The 18,044-nt window shown below is 37.5% G+C and overlaps 1 protein-coding gene and 1 pseudogene across 12 annotated transcripts in view; both read right to left on the reverse strand.

The window, feature by feature from the left end:
* NCOR1 (nuclear receptor corepressor 1) overlaps positions 1-18,044 on the reverse strand; it is a 168,726-nt gene that overhangs the window by 121,979 nt on the left and 28,703 nt on the right. For all 12 annotated transcript variants that reach the window (XM_031967846.1, XM_031967857.1, XM_031967853.1 and 9 more), the window contains exons 2-4: positions 14,077-14,245; positions 12,445-12,602; positions 9,595-9,787 (exon numbers count right to left, since the gene is read on the reverse strand). In XM_031967846.1, the coding sequence (XP_031823706.1) occupies positions 9,595-9,787; positions 12,445-12,602; positions 14,077-14,184 (459 nt within the window). In that variant the 5' untranslated portion in view covers positions 14,185-14,245. The remainder of the gene's footprint in view (positions 1-9,594; positions 9,788-12,444; positions 12,603-14,076; positions 14,246-18,044) is intronic.
* Positions 6,105-9,588, reverse strand: LOC111720824 (annotated as a pseudogene).

Here is an 18,044-nt window from a genome sequence, read left to right on the forward strand (position 1 = left end):
CATCTCTCACCGTCAGAACTTTCAGCCTTCCTCATAGCTCCTCCTAAAGTTTCTTCTGATGACCCAAGTCAAGGTCTTTGTTTTCTGTCCTGGTCACCTGGCTGACTAGCCCCTTTTCCTGAACTTGAGAGAGTAACTACTTTTTTCTGGTGCTTTTCCAGCCCGTCTCAATTGTCTTTCCTGTTCTACTTTCTGGTCACCTCACCTCAAGGTCAAGACTGGCCATGGTCTTGGGAATCTGGATTTCTCCACAAGTTTTGCTCACAATGGAGCACTTCTAATGGCAATGATGATGACATTAGTTTACATTCATTCAGCTATAAATGAGAATACGGATGTGCTACGCCTTCTAATTTGAACATTCAACAATGATAAACAAATGAATGTTTTCAAAGGCTGTCACATGGTTAGAACTAGCACTTAACTTGGGTTAACTTGTCAAACTTGGTGACACCAGTTTGAATCCAGTCTGACTGAGCAGTTGTGTGGGAAACATAAACAAGTTACATTATTTTTTAAATAGCTTTCATTTTTTCAAATCCATGCAAAGACAGTTTAACATTCATCTTAGCAAAACCTTGTGTTCCGATTTTTCTCCCTCTTTTCCCTTTCCCCTAGATAGCAAGCAAACCACTATAGATTAAACATCTGCAATTCTTCTAAATGTATTTTGATATTCGTTAAGCTACACAAGAACAACTCAGGCATGTTATATCTTTGAGTCCCAGTCTCCTCAGTTGTCAAACTGTTGCAATATAATAAATGTGCTACCAATGTTGTAAGGTTGTTGTGGACAAGACTTTTTGAACTTTAAAAAACAATAAAAATGTAAACTATTGTGGAAAACAAGCTACATTCCCACTGGTAACTAGTGGCTGCGGTATTTAGCTATATGATGTTTAACTGTGACAGCAAAGAGTGGGATAAAGAAAGCTCCAAAAGATGAACAAATTCTGAAATTTTAAAGTTCTTTGTACTTTCAGGTTGCCTCTCTTTTTTTCTCCCATCATGTGTCCTGCAGATCCCTGAAAATGTGACAGGCTTTCCTTTAGCTACAAAGCCTTCTTCATTTCCAGAAGATCTGATTATTCAAGACCTAACTAGGATATCTGCCTCCTGTGACTTCCTCCTTACATAGCCACTGCAGCCATTTCTATTTTTAATAAGTTGTAGATAAATGATCTTTGTTTACCTATATAACTACTGTTATATAGTAGGCATTATTATATAGTAGGTTATATAGGAGCAATTTAGGGTGAAATTGCCCTAAATTTACATATTTCCTGTGGGTAAAGTTTCCTTCTCTCTCAGAGTTAAGTGGATGCAAAGGGCTGGATAAATTAGGCTACTGCTCATAGAGATGAACATCCTGGTTATTTACCAGATCATGAGTCTAAAAGTGAATGTGTCCACATTAATGTCTTCAAAAAATTCTAGTAAAGAGATTCTAGGAAATATCTGTGTCACTTTTCTATTATCCACAATGAACAATATTCCCTAATATAGGATAAATAATGCTTTTGGCAGAGTGGAGTGTATGAATAGGGAAGAGCAAGTGAAATTAAGTTTTATTAAGTTGGCATTAGCAAGAGAAACTTACAGGTAAGAAGCTAAATGGCCTTCAAACATATGATGGGAACAGAAGAATACAACATAGCAGTTCATTCTTCTGTTTCCTGAAGGAAAGAAAATGCTCAGATATTTTAAGAGGTATAGGGTAGGGTTCAGATACAGGAGAGAATTCAAGAAGCCCAGACTAGGTTAAAGTGGCAAGTACCCAACGCTTCTAAAATTATTATGGGGTTTAAAGTTATATTAATGGCTCCATTTACATGAAAGTTATCTATATGGAATTACTAAATAGAACTTCAAATCTTTCAACTTAATTTGTCTGTCACATGCTATACTGTTACCTTATTTTCCCAGGTTTTGAGGAGTCGAGATGCAAAATAACCTAAGTAAAATCCTAGTAACGGAGAACTTGGGTTAATTCTAATATAAGCTGAGTTAGGTTTTCTTTATGTTATCCATATTAAACAAATTAATAGTAACAGATAACAGTTGTCATAGGAATATTTACATTAAGCGAATAAATTTTCAAGCCCTTGGAGAAACACTGCTGATTACCAATCTTAACTCTTTCTCATTTGCAACAGATCTTGGAGTGCTTTTTATTCAGCCACATTTCCATGAGTTGGTATGCATAACTATTTATATTCAAAAGCAATAAAATTACAATCCAGATGGGCTTGCCCATTTCCCTCCATAAATGACTTCAAATCCGTAAAATGTTACTAAACCTGAAGATTGACTGGGCAATGTTTGATGGATGGGAAAAGTTCATGTGGGGCTGAAAAGGAAACATGTAGGAAAGGAAATAATGTTTTGTCTAGGGTGGTATTACTGCCAGGCACCTCGAAAAGGACTGCCCAAGGGAGAAGTTGGTTGTTTTGTTTTGTTTTTTTGTGTACCAAGATCAATGAAATGCAAAAAATAATATGGAAGTATCCATCCTTCATTTCTGAGCATTTGTGCAGCAGCCTCCCCCCCCCCCCCCGGTCCAGTGGTTTTATCAGAACAGACATCACCAATCACTTAAGCTACACTAACCCAACTGTTGGTATTCTTAAGGACTTGATTAGCCACTTACTAGAGGAAATGAACCATATCCATACAAACTAGACATATAAAGAGTTACACAGACATCAAAGGTCAACACAAGGATTTTCTTCCACAAGATTCCTGTACAATTTGGTACAAAAAAGCAAACAGTTCTTGGTATTCCTGGTCATTTTGCTTTGTAATGCTCAAAATAAGACACTGGCACAACAAGAACTTATGCTCCAACAGTGATAGCAGAGAAAAAGGGAGAGGTATTGTATGGCAAATCTGACAAAAGTTCACTGATCTAAGTGATGTCAAAGTAAGCAAAGAAAACAGCAAAAACTCTTAGAAAAAGTGTTGCGGGAGATACTGTACAGAGGTCTTGGGCATTTGATCAGGTTCTCTGCTTCAGAGGAAACCCAAAGGAAAGCAATGAATGGATATGATGGAGAACAAACTGTTGATCTTTGAAAAGTACTGGGTTGTCAATCATGACCGAAGTGAAACTTTCATGGACAAACTCTACCACTTTTCATGACTGAAAAACTAGGAGTACAAAGGCATTTAAGAGGTAATGGAAACAAAAGAAAAGAGTGACAATGAAACATTCAAAAACTACCCAGAAGAGAACCAAAGACAGCTCAGAAGGGAACACTGACAAGTCCTATAGTGTTGTGCTACATATACAATACGATTTATACTTTTAGAGGAAATATGTAAGAGAATCTCAGTCTATTTATCCAATCCTTTTTTTCTTTGCATATGAAAATACTCATTTGTTGATGTCTGCAAAGTTCATAATTAGAATTTTAAAAAAGAAAGTATAGATAGAAAAGGATAAGGGAAATCAGATGCAATGGATACTGGAGAAATCCACTGGGGAGATGACACAATTTTCAAGGAACTCATTCAGGAATCAATTTTCAAGTTTTTTCAAAGAAAGGAAAGATTCTAAAAAGAATGGGAAACATCAGGGGCAGCTGGACAGAGCACAAGCCCTGAAGTCAGGAAGACCCGAGTTCAAATCCAGCCTCAGACACTTAATACTTCCTAGTTATGTGACCCTGGGCAAGTCACTTAACCCAAAGTACAGAGGGGGGGAAGAAAGGGGGGAGATGGGGATAGGAACCATCACAACAATGGTACAGGGAGGGAAATTGGCCAATACTAATTTAGCATCAATAAACACTATGGCCTTATCAATAAGCCAGTGCAAGTGGAGGGCAGTACTAAAGGTGCCCAATACTTCATCAGCCCTGTACCAACATGGCCATCTTCAGTAAACATTTCTGACAGCAGCCAAGTCAAGCAATGGGGTTAGGCCTGATATTTAAAAAAATAATAATAAAATAAACCATGAAAAAGGAATATGTCATAAAACTGAAAGTGGTATGAAAAAGACAGAATTCACCTATGTCTATGTTCTCTACTGATTTTTTAAATTTCTTATTGTATAAAAAAAAATTTCAGTCTTGGAAATCTCTTCAAATGAGGTGTTTTCAGTATATACATTACATTTATAGAAAAGCCTATATAATAAGGAGACCACTGAGTAGGCCATATACATACAAAAAAGGAGCTGCCAACCAACACTGACTAGGATTAGAATGGAGAAGAATACTTTTAGACTAGATTACCTTTAGGAAAGTGTGACATGCTATGTATAACTATGATCAAAAACTAATTCCTGCTTCAAAAGTACTATATACTATATACCAATACCAATATAGTACCAAAAGTACCATATATATATATACCATATATATAATACCAATATAGTACCAAAAGTACTATATACCAATCTCCTCCTAGAGAGGCTATGAAGCAATAAAATACCCTAATCTCAGGAGAATAACAATTATAAATATTTTAAGAGACAACAAAAAACATGAATGTGGAGGGCACAAAGAAGCTACAGCATATAACTGACACTCCCTTGTGACCACAAAAGTAATAAATTATTCTAATGATGAAATATTGAACCAGAAATGAAGGGAGCCTAGCCATACACCAAAAGAGAGAGGCAACCAGCACTACAAAGGAATTAGAAGGGCCAGATGAGGGCCTTTGGTCCCTTTGGGGTTAAGAACCACACAACAGCAAAAGGTCCCTAGAGCATTAATAGGTGACACTTGAGGGAGATCAGAGATCTGACAGTTCATTAATGTAAACCATTATAAAACAGTCCTTTTCATTACAGGTTATGTTTCCAAGTAGGATTTACTAAACTGGAAAGACTCCAAGTACAAGAGTTCATCACTAACCTGTCTCTGGGTAAAAAACAAAACACCACAAGAAGAGTTGTGATCTGCATCTTTGGAAGGCTTCTCCACCCTAACATGAACTCAGAAAATGCTGAAGTATTGAAACAAAATGATTCTGTCAGCACAGCTTATTTAACAAAATACTGGGTTTCAATTTTTAAAGCAAAAGGAACAAAGAATTTGGTTTTATTGAATTTGTAAGTGGTTCATTTGTAATTCTTCTATTTATAATATAGGGAGAAAGGAAAGAATTTTCAGCAAAACCTAATGCTCAAAAAAAATCTACAATATGTTCTTGCACACTGAACATATCTCACTGATACTTTTTTTTTTTAAAGCTTTTTATTTACAAGTTATATGCATGGGTAATTTTACAGCATTGACAATTGCCAATCCTTTTGTTGCAACTTTTCCCCTCCTTTCCCAGATGGCAGGTTGACCAATACATGTTAAATATGTTAAAGTATAAATTAAATACAATATAAGTATACATGTCCTAACAGTTATTTTGCTGTACAAAACAACAACAACAACAAAAAAAAAAACAAAACAGACTTTGAAATAGTGTACTATTAGCCTGTGAAGGAAATCAAAAATGCAGACGGACAAAAATAGAGGGATTGGGAATTCTATATAGTGGTTCATAGTCATCTCCAAGAGTTCTTTTGCTGGGTGTAGCTGGTTCAATTCATTGGAACCGATTTGGTTCATCTCATTGTTGAAGATGGCCACATCCATCAAAATTGATCATCATATAGTATTGTTGTTGAAGTACATAATGATTTCCTGGTCCTGCTCATTTCACTCAGCATCTCACTGATGCTTTTTTAATAGAAAATATCCCACACTTAAGATCACACTCTATCTATGCCACTTTCAAAGGGATGCCCCAATTATTTCACTTCATTGAAATTTTGTTACATCAAGTAGATGCAAATTAGCACTTGGAAATATTTATTATAGCCACTCTTTCATTGAAACAAATTAACTTGTACTAATCTTACACAAGTAGAAAGAGCAAAATAAAACTAAGAAAGCAAACTCAAATTCTATTTATTCTTTCAGTAATACTTAAAAGAGAATTCTACATTTTATCAATTGAAGACATTTCTTGTTTTGTTTTTTTTTTTTCTTAAGTAATTGGGGTTCAGTGACTTGCCCAGTGTCACACAACCAGGAAGTATTAAATGTCTTGAGGCAAATCTGAACTCAGGTCCTCCTGATTTCAGAACTGGTGCTCTATCCAATTTATTGAAATTTACTCAAAATTTATTATCTTTGTGGGATCAAAATAAACCTGTTTCACATAACAAAAATGTGTTTTAAAATACAAGTGACTTTTATTATGTTTATTTTCGCCAGTTCCTTTACCAAAACGTGTTACCTATTCTAAATGAAACTATAAGATCAGAAAATAAATCACCAGAAGGGAAAGAATCCACGGAAAATGTTCCATGTTCTAGCAATAATAAGAGATGCACTTTCCAGTTTCCAGAGCATGTTCCTTACAATAATCTCATACAAATGAAGAAAATGATGTTGAAAGGGGTCTAGCCAGCTAGAATTTGAGCCTGAAGCTTGTGATTCCAAATCTTCTGCACACTAAGACTGGACCAAACTGGAGAGGCAATCAAACTCAGACTCTCCATTTTACAGGAAACCTAGACACAACTCTTCCCACCAGTCCTCTACTGAAGTTCTCAAAAGAAGAAAACCCTTGTGCTCAATTTAGTTCAAGCCAAATATTACAGGAAAGAAAAATTCAAGTTCAGTCCCTCACTGGCCTCCTTATTCTCCTCAAGACTCGCTCAAATGGATCAGGTAGACCACAAAATCTTCGAAGGAAAGTTAAAGATCCAAACCTGGCTTGGGCTCTAGCCAGCTCTTGCAGAACACTTCATTAAAGTCATAATCACACTTCCAGCACTGTAACCACTGGAAGACAATCATCTTCTAAAAAGATAATCAAGAACATTTCTTCATATGCATTGAGAATGCTTCAATAAAAAAAAAAAAAAAAAATCAAAAGTCTACATTGTACAAAATGGCATTTTAGTTTGAGGGGAAAGTCTTATGAACTCATCTAGTTGTTGAACAGAAACTTTAAAAGCTAACATTTAAAAAGCTAAATTTCACTTTTTTGGGGGGGTGAGGGGGTGGGGGCAATGAATATGGTGACTTTATTCATGGTACACAATATAGAACTCTAGGCATCTCCTCCCACTACAGGGATGGTTGTAGGACAAGGATGTGAATAGGGCATGGGATTCTCAGTATAGGAACATAGGTTAGGGATGTGGGCTCCTTAGTGGTGGATGAAGGAAGTGGCTAGGAATGAAGATCCATGGTTTTCCACTTTACTTCTTGGAGGCCATGTATACCATAAGGTCCAGCATTAATGATAGAAGAGTGGGTGTTGCTCTTAAAGTCACAGGATACAACCTGGTCCTCTGTGTAGCCCAAGACGCCTTTCAAAGGTCACTCTGCTGCTTGTTCATCAATTTCTTAATATCATCCTATTTGGCAAGTTTCTCAAAAGGCAGGTCAGATCCACAACGGATACATGGAGAGGCCAGGCCCATGAGCTTTCCATTCAGCTCAGGTATGCCTTTGCCTACAGCCTGAGAAGCTCTATAAGCCCCATGCCCATCACACCACAGCTTGCCAGAGGGGCCATCTACTAATGGCATAAACCGTAGTCATGAGTCCTTCCACAAGGTTAAAGTTGCCATGAATGACCAAGGTCAAGCACTTAGTAGTGCCGGAGGCAATGCTGATGATCCCAAATTTCTCATGGTTCACTGCCATCATGAACACTGGGGCATCAGCAGAAGGGGCAGAGATTAGGATTTGCTGGACTCCATCCTTCAAGTGAGCCCCAGCCTTTTCCATGGTGGTAAAAATGCCAGCGGACTCTACAACATACTCAGCTCCAGCATCTATCTATTTAATATTAATGGGATCCCACTCCTGGAAGATGATAATGGCTTTCCCACTGATCACCAGCTTTCCATTCTCAGCCTTGATGAGTATCCTTGAACTTGCCATGGGTGGAATCATATTGGAACATATAAGCTATGTAGTTGAGGTCAATGAAGGGGTCATTGGTGGCCACAATGTCTTCTCCTCCTGAGTTGAATGCAGCCTGGTCATCAAGTACCCAATAGGGCCAAAGCTGTTAATTCTGTCCTTCACCATCTTCTTTCAGGGACATTAATAAAGTAGTGGCTTCTGGCACTGAGCTTGGGAGAAGAGCTGAGAGCCTTAAATTTTACTTCCCAAAATACTACTGTACTTCAAAGGCCATGCCACAAGGTTTCCCTGCTATTCCTTAGGCCCTAAACCATCCCAAATGATTCTTGACAAACAAAAACAAGGATGGAGAATCACTATCAGCTGGAACATATTTTGCACATCTGCATCACTACACCAGACCTTCCTGGAAAGCATACCCTTTGTGTTTTCATCAGTTAAAACCCTACCTATGCTTCTGAGTCTGGCTCCTATGACATTTCCCTTGAAGCCTCTCAAACAACCCCAGTCTCTCCACTGAAATATGCCTTTATCTTCTACATCACTAATTTGGCATGATTAAATCTATTAAATTCAATAAATATTTGATTATACCAAAGTGGATGACATACAGTCCATGTCCTCAAGGATCTTACCATCCAGTTGGAAAGATATGGGCACACAATATTAGACAATATATTAAGAGGAAGTACCATGAGATTGTCTAAGAACTAAGGCTACCTTTGTCTTTCTTCCTCTGAGGGCTACGCATCTTATTCTCTTCCCCGATTTTTTCTACAATGCTTTTTCCTCCTCCCCCCTCCCCTTTTGTTGTATTTCTTCCTCCAGATCAGGGCCAATCATTTTAACTGATTGTATTGGTATTCCCAACACTTAGGAGCCTAATGACTAGCCCAAAGTAAGTACTGGATATATACTTATTGACTTGACTTAATGTCTGGGTATATATATCGTCTCTCTCCAACTAACATGAAAACTCTTAGAGGGAAGAGCCACGTTTTATAGTGTTTCATATCAATCATAGCTCTATGAATACAAATATGCAGGTAATAAATATGGTGATTCTCTTCTGACAGTCTTTTGCAGTAATTCTGAGTTAGATATAAGGAGATATAGCTACTATAGAATCACTACTAATTACAATGATACCCAGCCAATTAAAACAGACAGCTGGTATTTATTTTGATATATATTTTCCACGTGTAGGAAAACTAAGTTTTTTTGTTCCTAATTCTTGCAATAAGCTTTTCCAACAAAATCTTTTGAAATTAAATATTTTCTTTTAACATTGGGCTAACTGTTGTAGTATAAAAAGAAATAAAGAAATAAACAAATATTGTGAATCTGTATTCGGTGGCCAAAAATTGTCAAAAGATATTTTCACCTTATACTCTGGCTGCTATGGAATTTTTAAAAAGCTTTAAAGACAATTCAATAGAGATATTTCTTTAATCTCTAAACTTTTATTAACAATTTCCATTTAGTCATTAAAATGAAGATCTCTTAGATGACAAACACACTCCATTTATAGTTAGACTTCTTATTTTTCATAAAATGTTTTTCTACCCATGGGCTAACTAAAGTTTGAAACCCTGTTCTAACTCTACTTTTCCTCCAGTGGACACCAAGTTTCAACACAGTTAAACAAACAAACCTCCAGCTCCTCAAATTAAGAGACCAAATATTTATTTACCTTCTTAACCTCTGTAGATGCCCGCAGCCCCTCTGGCAGTGTATGTACTAAGGGCAAGACAGCAGCACTGACCCGCTGAAAATGTGTGTCAGAAACCTGGTCCAGCCGAGGTCGCTTAGCTTCCAAGGAATCATGGTCCACCTGAGAAGGACCTGGATGAAATTGTTCATATCCAGCTCTCCTTTCCTGAGGCCTAAAATAAATAAAACAAACATTTAATCTTTTGAAAAAGGTACAACCTGCTTCCATAACAACTGCACTTAGGCTTGAAATGAATGCTGTCCTTACTTTCATATAGAGATTCAAAAGAGACCCCACTACGTTGGTGATTTTTTTTTTTTTTAATTCCAAAATTATACCTGAAAGGAGGGGATGACAATAGTATGGATTGGTGATTCATTAGTGCAGGGGATTTCTGTTGTGGAAAGTTCCTCTACCATAGCAACTCCTCTAAACTCCCAGGCTGGGGCACTGAGAGATTAGGTGACTTGTCAGGAGTCAAAAGACAGTCAGAAGCACAGCTAAGACTTGAAGCCAATTTGGGCCCTGCCTCCATCATTCTCCTGCCTATCAGAGCTATGCAGAGCTCAGCATAGTGGGACGGAATGCCTGAAACATGGCCAATTCCAAGAATCCCTGACATTTGACTTTCAAATGTAACATATGATTCAATAACAACAGATGAAAATAACATTCTTTTGTACTCCCCAAGACTCTCACTTGAAGCCGGTGGGGAAAAAAAGCCTCCACAGGAAATAAAGGAAGCCCGGCAGCCCAACAGAGAGTGATGACAGGGATGATCCCCAGAGTAGATAAAAGAGACACAGGGAACCTCATATGGCCTGAGAATGTGAGTGTGTGCGTGTGTACACACAAGCGCATTTGTCTGTGCACATCTCCACATGTCTGTATCTCGGACCACTAGAGGGACCATTTACACCCTGAAATGAAAGAGAAAACCTGATACCAGAGTCCTGACTCCATCAGATACCAGATGCTCACTAAAGGAAGTCAGAGCAGCCTAAGGATATAAAGAGTGATAAGAGCAGTGGAGGCAGGCAAGAAATCATTATTTTCAAGTTTGTTTGAATTCATACTTTTGTAACCCTGTTCTGTAAGGACTTCCATTATCTTTTGCTAACGGGTTTGATAAAAGATTTTAAAATGTGTGTAAAATGAAAAGGACAGGGAAATGTGAGTTTTCTTAAAACCCCATCAATTTTAGTTTCTAGATCAACAGCTACTCCTGCCCAGGGATCAGGATCAGCAAGGGAGGCTTCCCACCTTCAAGCTCCCCTACCAATCAACTAAACATGTAGTAATCAAGCCTTACATCTTTGAAGATTTAATTTTTATATGCATCTGTGTTTTTTCCCCAGATAATATTATAAACCTCTTGAATCAAGGCAGGATTAGACTGTAAATCCCATTCAATCTGATAGAAATCAGTGCTTTGCATATAGATAAGCTATCCATCAATATTTGACTTAATTTGTTTTATTTGACTGACAATTTAACTTCACTATTATTCAGTCACTGTTTTGCTTTAGTACCTAAATATTTCAGACTCACATCTCCCAAAACAGCAATATTTCTCTGAAAAAGCAGACAAATTTTTTATCTTTTCAGGTCAGAAGATGAAACACCACCAAAGTGATAGGAGTACCATTTCAATGATAATAAATTTTCTATACTCCTAACAGCATTCTGTCAATGTTCAGAATCATCGCATTTCATGCCCTTCCCCCATACACACACACACCTGATCTTAGATTATTATTATCAAAGACCAGCAGAAATCAAAGGGAAACGATAGGTTTTAGACATGATATTTAACATGACACAAATAATTACAACTTACAAGAACATATGATTAATATGCCAAATCCCTTGGCAGTTATAACCCTTATGTAAAGTGGCTCTAACATATATAATTGCTTTTTAAAAAATATCTTGAAAATAAAAAACTCTAGGTATGAACAGCTCTGTTTGCCTCTAGGGAAGGAAATGGCAAAATCATTCCAGGACTTTTACTAAGAAAACTCCCTGCAGAAATCTGAGGGGTCACCAAAAATAGGACCCACCTGTATTAGCCACACTATCTACTGAGAGAGCCATTAGGAACTGATTCATTTTTAACTTCAAGTGAAAAACAAATGAATACAAAATGGTAAAAGGACTTTAAGTTTAACTTTAAATAACCAATGACAAGCCGTTATTTAAGTATGAACCCAACTACTTAAATTTCTGCAACCATGAAGTACTTTCATATTTATGACAAGCTCTGTTGCTTCATTCTTATCTGGAGAGAAAAAAATGCCTTCTGGGGAACATGCAAATATATGAATTTTTAACAAGTAAAATCTAGGAAATCTGTGGAGAGTAATCACACTGTAAAGATTCCTTAATGTAGCTGTATCATTTCACCTGGCATAATATCAAACAGTACCAATAACTTTGCTGAGCCAAAACCCTAAATTTTTCAAGTATTGGAGGCAATATGATTCTTAATGAGATTTTACAAAATCAGAAGTTTAGGAAGCCAGTGGAGCAGTGTCATTGCTTGAGGTCAATTTAATTTAAAATACTTGAGAATGACTGGAACCTGTGAAGAAAGGGATAATAAGACATGACCAATGAAGGGCTCGAACTTTTAGTCATCACTCTATCAGACTGATATTTATAATTAAAAGAAGTCCAAATAAAAAAAAAAAGCTATGAAGAAAGGTAGCTGAAGAAGTAAATTAACAATTTTGTAGATGTGTGTATATGTATGTATGTATGTCTACATACACACACACACACACACACACAATCCACCATCCAGCCTTGGATGCAAAATTAAAATACCTGTCGGAGCCGGGGTGAAATTCTGAAAGCAAGGAAGGTCGCCTCCTCAGCTGCTGCTGCTGTTGCTGCTGCTGTTGCTGCTGCTGCTGCTGTTGCAGAAGCTGTGATGCTTGACTGACTTCAAGATGAGAAGACCGATAATCAGGCACAGCAAACTCCTAGTATTCAAACAATAATAACTCATGAGTGTGTTAAGAAAAACCATAAAGTGCCATGAAATCAAGCTGCACAAAGGCATACAGATAGTCATGTTACAAACTATGTTTAACGGGAAACTGCAAACCTGAATCTTTGCTGTCACTACCTCAAAGTTTCAGAAATGTTCCTTAAATACTTGCCAGATTTCAGTAAAACACAAAGTATTTAGGGTTTGGCTCATATTAGCATTTTAATTCTTGCTTCCTCTCAACAGTAACCATTTGAGTGCTAGATAAAATCCCATCATCTCTATGCCAAATGAATATTGAAAAGCCATTCCTGTCTTTAGTATCTTTCTTTCTTTCTCTCTCTCTCTCTCTCTCTCTCACACACACACACACACTCTATTTCTCTCTCTCTCGCTCAAGTATTTAAAAGTAAATGACATTTTTCATTTGAGATATCCAGAGTTGGAAACAGATTGGCAGCTAAAGTACAACTGAAGACACCCACTGAAATATTTGTGTGTAGACCTAACTATACGTCACTATATCAGGAGAGGAAATCTGGGGCTCTTCTCACCTAAAAAGATCTGGCATGTGAGCAACACCTGAGCTAGGGGAGGAAAGAAGTATAGAAGTGGTCATGGGAGCAGACAAGTTATGTCTTTAAATCTAGATGGTGGCACTGTTTTAACAGAGGCACTAAAATGCTCGGTGAAAATGGCAAATTTAATCTTAGATGTAAATCAAATTAAACTGTAGGAAAGTTAAAGTTTCTAATGCTCAACAAGTAAACCTTAATTTAATTCTTAACTAACTACAAGACCAAATGCTTGTAAACAAGGAATCCAGAGGGGTGAGAGCTAACCAGCAAAATGAAATCTATTCCCATTTGTTCCATAGCACAGGACAGAAACTTGGAGAAGGCTTAAAAATCCTTCTGCACTGGTAATCACTGACCTTTTACCATAAATGGTTGCAGTGTCCCCCGAACTGCAGTATTGCAGTTCGAAGGGCAGAAAGATTTTCTCAAAGTCAATCATGGTCGTTGTTCCAGATCAGATGAGCCCCCTCCATCCTAGTACCATAAACAATGAGCAAGACAGACAGTCTTAACTTTCAGTCTACCCACAAGTCACTCAGGCTGATCTTTGTACTGATCCAACTTTCCAAAGTCCCAGAAGTAAGTGGAGATACCAGGAAGCCAAAAAGCACTCTACAAACAGTTCCCATCCACCTCCAAGCTGACGAAGCCAAGGTGATGTTAATCATGTCCTGAAAACAGCCCTAGAGCAGAGGGAGGGCAGAGGCCTGAACATTTAGGCACTGCTGCTGACGGCTGCTCTATCACATACCTCCACTCTTTACAACCAGGCTCACTGCTTAATTTTTCCCCCCTCTTACCTGACAACAGGATTTGATCTTTCCACAACATACATATGAAATAGAAAAGAGGAATACATTTGTAGAGCTAAGTAGTGCTTCTCCTTACCTGCTGGTGGCGAGTGGTAGGAAAGGTATACTGGGCAGAGTGGGCAGGATAGCGACTCTGGTCAGTGCTGAAGGCTCCCTGGTTCGGAGGGTAGCCTGAACTTGACATTATCAGGAGAGAAGTCTTCACTGGGTTGTGAGATCAAGCAATCATGGTTCTGGGAAACCGCCTAAATTAAAGGGAAAAAAGAATACTGATAAGAACTAAAGCACCAAGGGTACCTGTAATACATTGTATCTGTAGTTACTTGAACAAAACAATAATTACCAGTAAAAGCTTTTTCTAATGTATTTATTTAACATAATGGAAGATCCAGTAGTTTGGAAAATGTTAATAGGTCTTACACTTTTTTAAGTGTCCTAATATATCATGAATAATATAAGTAGTTACATAAGTGTCTGAAGGGTAGCATAAGATTAATTATGAAGTCTGGCAATCCTGTTAATAAACAAAATGACCAGTTCTCTAAAAATGTTTTCAGTTTTAAGTTGGATTGAGTTTTTTTAAGTCTATAAAATGTGTTATTTCAGGCATTTCTACAGTTCCACAAATGACGATAGGGATTAGGCCCATGATTTCTTTGGTACAGGGCATCCACCCAAACAGGTCAATACCTTCTCTACCATTGTACCCAAGGTCACAAAGTGAGGAAGTATCCTAGACATGAGAGTCCTGCCAAACACATTAGAGGCTACCTTATTTTCTTTTAAGAGAACATTAAATAGGATAAAATGTTCAATGTGTTTTTCTTTTTCCCCCTTTAATGCTTTATTTTTCTAATGACATGCAAAAATAGTTTCCAACATTCATTTTTCTAAGATTGAGTTTCAAATTTTTCTCCTCCCTCCCTTATTGCCTCCATCCTCAAAATAGCAAACGATATGATAGAGGTTATTCATAATAATCCTTTTAAACCTATTTCCCATAGTCATATTATACAAGGAAAATCAGAACAAAAGGAAAAACCACAAGGGAAAAAAAACCCCGAAAATAGGATGCTTCGATTCAAATTCAGTTTCCATAGACCTCTCTATAGATGCCAATCCATGTTCCCTCAAGTCTATTGGAATTATCTTGGATAACGGCACTGCTGAGAGAGCTAAGTCTGATAGAGTTGTTGCTGTGGTCATACAATTCACCGTGCTTTTCAATGAAAGGAGACAGGGATAAGGTCTCTAGCTTTTACCTCCATACTCAACTCTGTTAGCTTCTGTTGGCAACTGGCCTCAGGGCTGAAACCCAGGGCACAAAACCAGTCAACTCTGAATTGGTGCTAGGAGAACAGGGATAGCATGGGTCAAAGTGGGAGCTCACAACTGTACTATCCCTTCCTTAAACATCCCAGTGAGGTACTATGTAATCAACAGCTAGATTACATAACTATTAAGACCTGAAGGCAGAATTCAAACCCAAGTCTTGTGATTCCACGGCTCCAGATCTATCCCCAGTAGATTGTGGCATGGGGAGGGGGTGACAAGCAGGCCAGTAAACACAATCACTGGCGAGTCCCAAGATGGGAAGCCAGACACACATCTGTCATAGGAGGCAGCTTGTCTTTGGAGGTACAGAGCTTTGATTCTGGCTGGCAAATCCCAGATCCTCCAAATTAGGAAACTAAGGCTATTGGCTCTGCAATTAGAGGAGACTTCCAAAGTGGGTGAATCTACAGATTTGACAGTGAGAAAACAAGCACTCAGAGAAGTTAAGAACTTGTCAAATGAGAAACTAATATTTCTTTTACTGCCCCATGAGCCTTTCCCATGAAGGCTGCTACTAAGAAGATCCAACACACTTTTCTCTGCATTAGGACAGATGGGAAAGCATAGGTAAATAGCTGTAAGAAAAATAACTAAAGACCTAATGAGGTCTTAAGACAATATTTCCTAAGTTGTTTTTAGTGTTCTATGTGGCCTTGGTGTTCTTTGAAGTGCAAAAAGGGTTCAGGAAGAAAGTCTCAAAGCTTCTGATAATTTCTTGGGACACAAGGGGGAGGGAATGTTCAAAAGATAGCCAGTAACTTTTGTCTCTATACAGATGAGCAGGACAAAGATAAGGGCATCATACTTATGCTTAAAGGTTGCTGTTATGTAAGTTATTAAGGCAAAAGAGTTTGCAAAAATACTGTAAATGAGCCAAAGGTCTCAGCATAGTTTTGTATAAGACTGTACTGTCCAAACTTAAGTCTTTCAGAGACAGGCTGAACAAAAGAAAAACCATCAGGAATGAGAAACAAAAGATACACCATTAAGTCTTTCCTTTAATTCAAGAGAGACTTTTGGGATGCTTGTGCTCTGAATCTTTAAACCTCTAAGTCCCAGAAGTCATACACATCTTGAGTCATTGACATCTAACCCTAATCTGGTTTCTGTCAAAAATAAATCACCAAAATAAATAAATAAATTACCTGCATATTTTTCTCTCTACTAAAACAGGCACAATCACCTCTATTTTATCACTCAATTTCCAAGACATCCCCCTTAATTTCGTCTACAGGAGTTCCATTTCCCAAGATTAGCAATTCTAGAAGTCAAGTACTTGTACTTGTACAAGTGAAGTCCAAAAGTATATTCCTTAGACAAATCAGTTTGGGGACACTGATTAGCCATTAGTCATTCAAAAAATTAGGAATAAATTTGCACCTGCGCCTAAGAAAAGATCTTTTCCTATAAATACCTCTCAAAATTCAAATATGCAAATAAAAATAATTTATGAAACAAAAATCTGTGATTTCCAATGTGTTTTTTGTTTTTTGCTGATGCAACTGGGGTTAAATGGCTTGCCCAGGGTCACACAGCCTAGGAAGTGTTAAGTGTCTGAGGCCACATTTGAACTCAGGTCCTCCTGACTTCAGGGCTCATGCTCTATCCACTGTGCCACCTAGCTGCCCCGTTTTTGTTTGTTTGTTTAAGCAAATTAGCTTTAGCAAGGCAATAAGGTGGTCTGTGTTTCTATGACCTCCTCAAAACCATTTTTCCCTTTGGGACTGCTCTTTTTTAATTTTAATTTTTTTTATTTTAAAAATTATTAAGGACGAAAATGTTTCTATTATGTTTGGATTTAAGTATTTGTTTCAGATAACTCATTTAATTTAACCTACCCTTATACAAAAACAGCCATTTTGTTTAATATTAATCACAAACTAAAGTCAATTCACCAAGCTTTTATTCAACACTTGCTTTATTTAGAGCACTAAGTTAGGTACTAGGAATGAAATCCCCCTCTTCAGGTAGTTGCCATTCTGATTCTATCTCTGTTCCTCTCCTCGTCATTTTCATGAAAGATCCATGTACTTGTTATCAGCACTATATTCTGCTTCCGGATTTATAGACTTTACAAATCCTAACACTATATAACTTGTATTGATATTTTCAATTTAATGGAAAAATTTAAGTTTTGAAAAACTTGCTTAGCAGGAAAAATTTCAGCCCCACCAGAACACCTGAAAGGAAAAGAGAAAGCAGTGGTTTCAAATTTCTACATAAGCAGTTCTCAAATTAAAAAAGGAAAGCTTATAAATTATTTCCTAATCAGGATGCATTCATAATGTCTTTAAGTATGCTGCTAAATTTCAACTATATTTAAACAACATTTTAAACCACTCTTTCTATAGGAAAATACATTCTGAGAGCTTCAAATAAGGACCACAAAAACACATCCATCCATCATTCAGGCAAAGACTGCACCAGCAAAAGAGAAGAGATTCCTACAGTTGCAGTATAGAGCACTAATTAGAGTAGTACCCCATAATACTACCAGATTCATAATGAGGCATTTTGATAGGGGCAAGTGCCAAGTGGGAGCTTTGTCACCTACCATCCAGTTCTTGGCTTCAGATACATGGTAGACTGAAAAGACCTGTGCAGCAGAGGTGGTTTTCCTAGGTAGGAAGGGCCGGGGAGAGTACCAAGAAAGGAGGAAGTCTAGAAAATGCTAGCTACAACAGCAACATGTGACTCAGACTCCAGGTA

Source organism: Sarcophilus harrisii, chromosome 4 (assembly GCF_902635505.1).
Source record: "Sarcophilus harrisii chromosome 4, mSarHar1.11, whole genome shotgun sequence".
Lineage (NCBI taxonomy): Eukaryota > Metazoa > Chordata > Mammalia > Dasyuromorphia > Dasyuridae > Sarcophilus > Sarcophilus harrisii.